Source organism: Etheostoma cragini, chromosome 17 (assembly GCF_013103735.1).
Source record: "Etheostoma cragini isolate CJK2018 chromosome 17, CSU_Ecrag_1.0, whole genome shotgun sequence".
In the NCBI taxonomy this organism is placed as follows: Eukaryota; Metazoa; Chordata; class Actinopteri; order Perciformes; family Percidae; genus Etheostoma; species Etheostoma cragini.
In genome coordinates, this window is record NC_048423.1 from 18,540,280 (window position 1) to 18,544,466 (window position 4,187).

Sequence of the window (4,187 nt, forward strand, 5' to 3'; positions counted from 1 at the left end):
GATTTTTGGAAAAAGGCTGCAATGAAACAAAGAGTGAAAAATTTAAAGGGGTCTGAATACTTTCCGTACCCACTGTGTGTGTTTACACACCCATTCCAAAGTTGATTAAAAAGAGAAGTAAAAAAACATCTTTTGGAAATTGATCTTAATGCCTTATTTCAATAAATGTAGGAAAATCCAACCTTTTAAGGACACCGATTATCTTTGTGAATGAATAATGTAGGCAGATTTTTACTTTTAATGGTCAGTTATTTCATGGATCCAGGATAATATGCTACTGGATAAAGTTCCCTTGGTCTTTGCCCCACATCATCACATACCCTTCATCATACATAGAGTTAGGCATAGGGAACTTTCCATAAGATCATCTCTCAATGCAAATCAAACCAGCCATTAGGCTAACTGGAATAACACCATGCCACTGTAAGTGTCTTACTCTGTTTTGATTTTGCGTGCTATGGCGATTATCTTCTTGGTGGCGTCTATGTATCCATTCTCTCCCATGTGCATCATGGTCGCCCAGCAGGCGGCGATGATTCCTCCAGGCCTGGAGCCGGCAACAGAAGGCGAGGCGTAGATTCCTCCCTGCCAGTCTGGAGCTACAAAGTACTGGTAGTGACGGTACTTTTTATCACTGTAGAGGATCACTGAAGAACCTTTGGGGGCGTAACCATACTGGAGAGAAATGTGGTGACACACAATGCAGTATTAGCATACCTATAAAAGTATGGCCTGGGGCCAGTTAAGATCCCACAACTATTGCTTTACACATAGTACTTTGTCTATTTCATGGATTTGTTTGAAGTAGGCTTAAAACTCTTCATTCTAATCCCAACCGGTCGTCAGACACCGCCTCCCAAGAGCCTGGGTCTGACCGAGGTTTCTGCCTAAAAGGAAGTTTTTCCTCGCCACTGTCGCACTGTTGCTTGCTCTGGAGGAAACTACTGGAACTGTTGGGTCCTTGTGGATTCTGGAGTGTGGTCTAGACCTGCTCTATCTGTAAAGTGTCTTGAGATAACTCTTGTTGTGATTTGATACTATAAATAAAATTGAATTGAATTGAATTGAAAAGAAGCATTGATTCGATGGGAATAAACAACCTTACCTTGTGGGTGTCAGCAGAGATGCTGGTCACACCTTTCACCCTGAAGTCAAACGGGGCAAGTGGGTAACCAGCCTTGGCCATGAAGACAATAAGAAAACCTCCCAGACAAGCATCCACATGCAGCGGGAGGTTGTAGCGTACAGCCAGCTGGAACACACAACGAGGGAAAGTCTCAGAGATTTGACTTCCCCGTTTCCATTTTAAGAACCTTTTTTATGGTGAAAATGTTTCACTTCTGACCTTGGCTACTTCCTCAACGGGATCCATGATTCCGTGAGGAAACTGAGGCGCCGAGCAAACAAGCATGGCGGTATTCCCGCTGATGGCTCTCTTCATAGCCTTGAAAGAGAAGAAACAATATGGGAACAACTAATGTCCAGCACATTCTGCCTATGTGTGTCTACTGTATTCTCACCTTCACGTCTACTTTCATGGTTTTCTTGTCAAGCGGAATGTGAACCAGCTTCATCCCAAAGTAATGCGCTGCTTTGTCAAAGGCTGCATGGACGCTCACAGGTGCAAGACTGCAGTGGAACAACACAAAAATAAAGTTGGAATGTCTATAGAAACACAGTCCAGAATAAGCCTTTAAATGTTTTGTATTCACTATTGTGTTGCCTTTCTCTATTAGCATGACCATGATTATGTAAAGTACTGCCATAAAGTGTAGCGTCTCATTCCAGAAAGAAGACCCACTCACTCAGGGTAATCCACAGTCCTGGTTGTGAGCAGTTCATGAAGGAACTATTTTCTTTCTACTGAACTACACTCGCCAACCATATCACCGCGCAAATGAAGTGTGGATCAGTTATGTTCCATTATATTGGAGTGAAGGCCGACATCTCTACGGCAGATATCTCTGGGACACTCACACCAAAACAGTCTAGATTGATGATTGACCAGATTGATTGAATCAGAATTATATTTTAGTGGAGAAACAAGAGTAAAATATATATTATATAATCTATATATTCGAGATTATAGAGAAAGACACTCCTCTGAACCTGAATGTGTAATTATTTTGTATGATGCTACATTGTTAAAAGTCAGACTGCCCATGACTGATCCCAACCAAAACTGGGTAATAAAGCACCTCTTACATTTCAGGGTATTTGACCCCACGTTCATAAGCCATGTCTCTGTAGGCCTTGCAGGCCATCAGTATGCTCTCAGTTCCCCCTGAAGTAACCTGTACAAAAAGGCAAAGATTGTGTAAATGCCTTGGATCCATCCATCCATCTATCCATCATCAGCCTTAACAACTTGTGAGCGTATGCTTATGACAGCTTACTGTGCCACAGGAGCTCGGTCCACCGTTGAAAAGTGTGCACGCCATTCTGACAACCTCTGCCTCCATCTTTCTTACGCCAGGAAAAATGTCTGGGTGAAGTGGGTTGCTCCATGCAAAATCTCCATAAACCTAGGGACAAAGAAAGAAAAAGAGTGACAAAAAAAGTTAAAACTTTTTTTATGCTCATTTTTAGGTTCATTCTTGTATTTTGGGCTTCTACTAGAACATGATTAAATGCTTTAATGTAACAACAATTGTTCTCCCACTGCCTGTCTTAATATACCTATATTCACATTTTGTCTGACATGCTCTGTTTTAGCGCCTGTCTCTTTAAGCCCCATTCCCCAAAAAGCCCAGTCTGCTCTGATTGGTCAATGTTTCAGGGTCTTCAGCATCTGTGCTACCTAAGCCTCTGCAGCCTGTGTAATGAATTCAATGGCAAAGTAGGGCCCTTTCTACCTATAGTATAGTTGGGACATAACAATTGTACAGACTACCGGACGGCTCGTTTAAAGGTGCACTGAGTTCCTGCATGGTTTTCGCGCAATTTCAATTTGGTTTCAAATTGTAAGCATCTCTCCTTGATCCGCTAGCTGCCTGCCCCCTGAATACACGGTGAAAAAGCCAGGTCTCAGGAGACAACACTGGGGACGCAAACGTCAAACAAACACTAGAGGCACAGGAAAGCACCAATGCATAACAAGGGACAGTCACTCAGTCATGACAGTTACGGAAACGTGGGGGGGGGCAAGCTTACTCTGTTTTGTTTTGAATTTACTTGGAACGTCAACAGAAGTGACCATGCAGGAACTCATAGTGCACCTTTAAAAAGGACAGGTTCTGAATACGGAGTACATTTCTCTGTGGATTGAGCGTTTTGATACTTTCACAGTATTTATGTAGCACCTCAACATGCTTTATAATTTAAAAAAGACTTATAAATCTTACTTTTTTACAATGTAAAACAGTTTAAAATATTTACTGTGAGACAAAGCAAGGTTGCAGTAGTCTCTTTTAAAAGGAATGCAGGGAAGTTGTTTGTCATAAAAATTTAAAAAAGACACAAAAATATTGGTCAGTCTTGCTTACTGTAGCTAACAACAACATGTGTTCAAGTTCAACCTTGACTATTTGTCCTTGGAATGCCAAAGTCCAGAGATTTATGCAAAGATGCATACCTTCACCAAGAGATTAGTCAGTGATTTATCGCCCCAGTACACTGTACCCGAAACACATCCTTTCTCCCACTGCACCTCATCTGCAACAACACAACGGAATTTCTTTTCAATGTAAAAAATGGGCCACAACTTTAGATATACTCTTCAGGAAGTCAGATATACATAATAAAGCTCAGGAATGAATGATGACTTACTCAGAGTCTCGTACTCTCTGATTTTGTCCAGCACTTGGCTCTGAGAGAGGCCTTTAGAGGGCAGCTGTTTAGTGTAGCTCATCCCCTCCTTCAGAGTACACACACTAGCGGACATGTCATCCAAAGCCTTGTTGAGCTTCCTCTGTATCTGTCATAAAGAGAGGTAAAAGTTACTTTGAAGACATTGACTGTCACTGGATTTAGTAAGAAAACAACAGTTAAGCACGTCATTCCCTGAAATGAGTGCTGGTGAAGCTACGGTAAATGTTACTGAAAGGAACAACATGTCCACTGTATTATCAACACCTTATATGTATCTTTGCTGAAGCTTGAAAGTGAGCTCTCCAAAAGTAACCGAATGTTATCACCAGTGCATGATGTTAAATGTGTGCCAAAGGTCATCCACCCCCCCCCCCCCC

General features: G+C 41.9%; 2 protein-coding genes across 4 annotated transcripts in view; one reads left to right on the plus strand and one right to left on the minus strand.

The window, feature by feature from the left end:
• The window catches only part of pcbd1 (pterin-4 alpha-carbinolamine dehydratase/dimerization cofactor of hepatocyte nuclear factor 1 alpha), an 8,254-nt gene extending 8,142 nt beyond the window's left edge, over window positions 1-112 (plus strand). Inside the window, exon 5 of the transcript XR_004660063.1 lies at window positions 102-112. The gene's annotated coding sequence lies outside the window, so the exon portion shown is untranslated. The remainder of the gene's footprint in view (window positions 1-101) is intronic.
• sgpl1 (sphingosine-1-phosphate lyase 1) overlaps window positions 1-4,187 on the minus strand; it is a 14,698-nt gene that overhangs the window by 4,652 nt on the left and 5,859 nt on the right. For all 3 annotated transcript variants that reach the window (XM_034897640.1, XM_034897642.1, XM_034897641.1), the window contains exons 4-11: window positions 3,769-3,916; window positions 3,575-3,654; window positions 2,397-2,525; window positions 2,206-2,294; window positions 1,521-1,629; window positions 1,346-1,444; window positions 1,106-1,252; window positions 437-675 (exon numbers count right to left, since the gene is read on the minus strand). In XM_034897640.1, coding sequence (XP_034753531.1) covers window positions 437-675; window positions 1,106-1,252; window positions 1,346-1,444; window positions 1,521-1,629; window positions 2,206-2,294; window positions 2,397-2,525; window positions 3,575-3,654; window positions 3,769-3,916 — 1,040 coding nt within the window. The remainder of the gene's footprint in view (window positions 1-436; window positions 676-1,105; window positions 1,253-1,345; window positions 1,445-1,520; window positions 1,630-2,205; window positions 2,295-2,396; window positions 2,526-3,574; window positions 3,655-3,768; window positions 3,917-4,187) is intronic.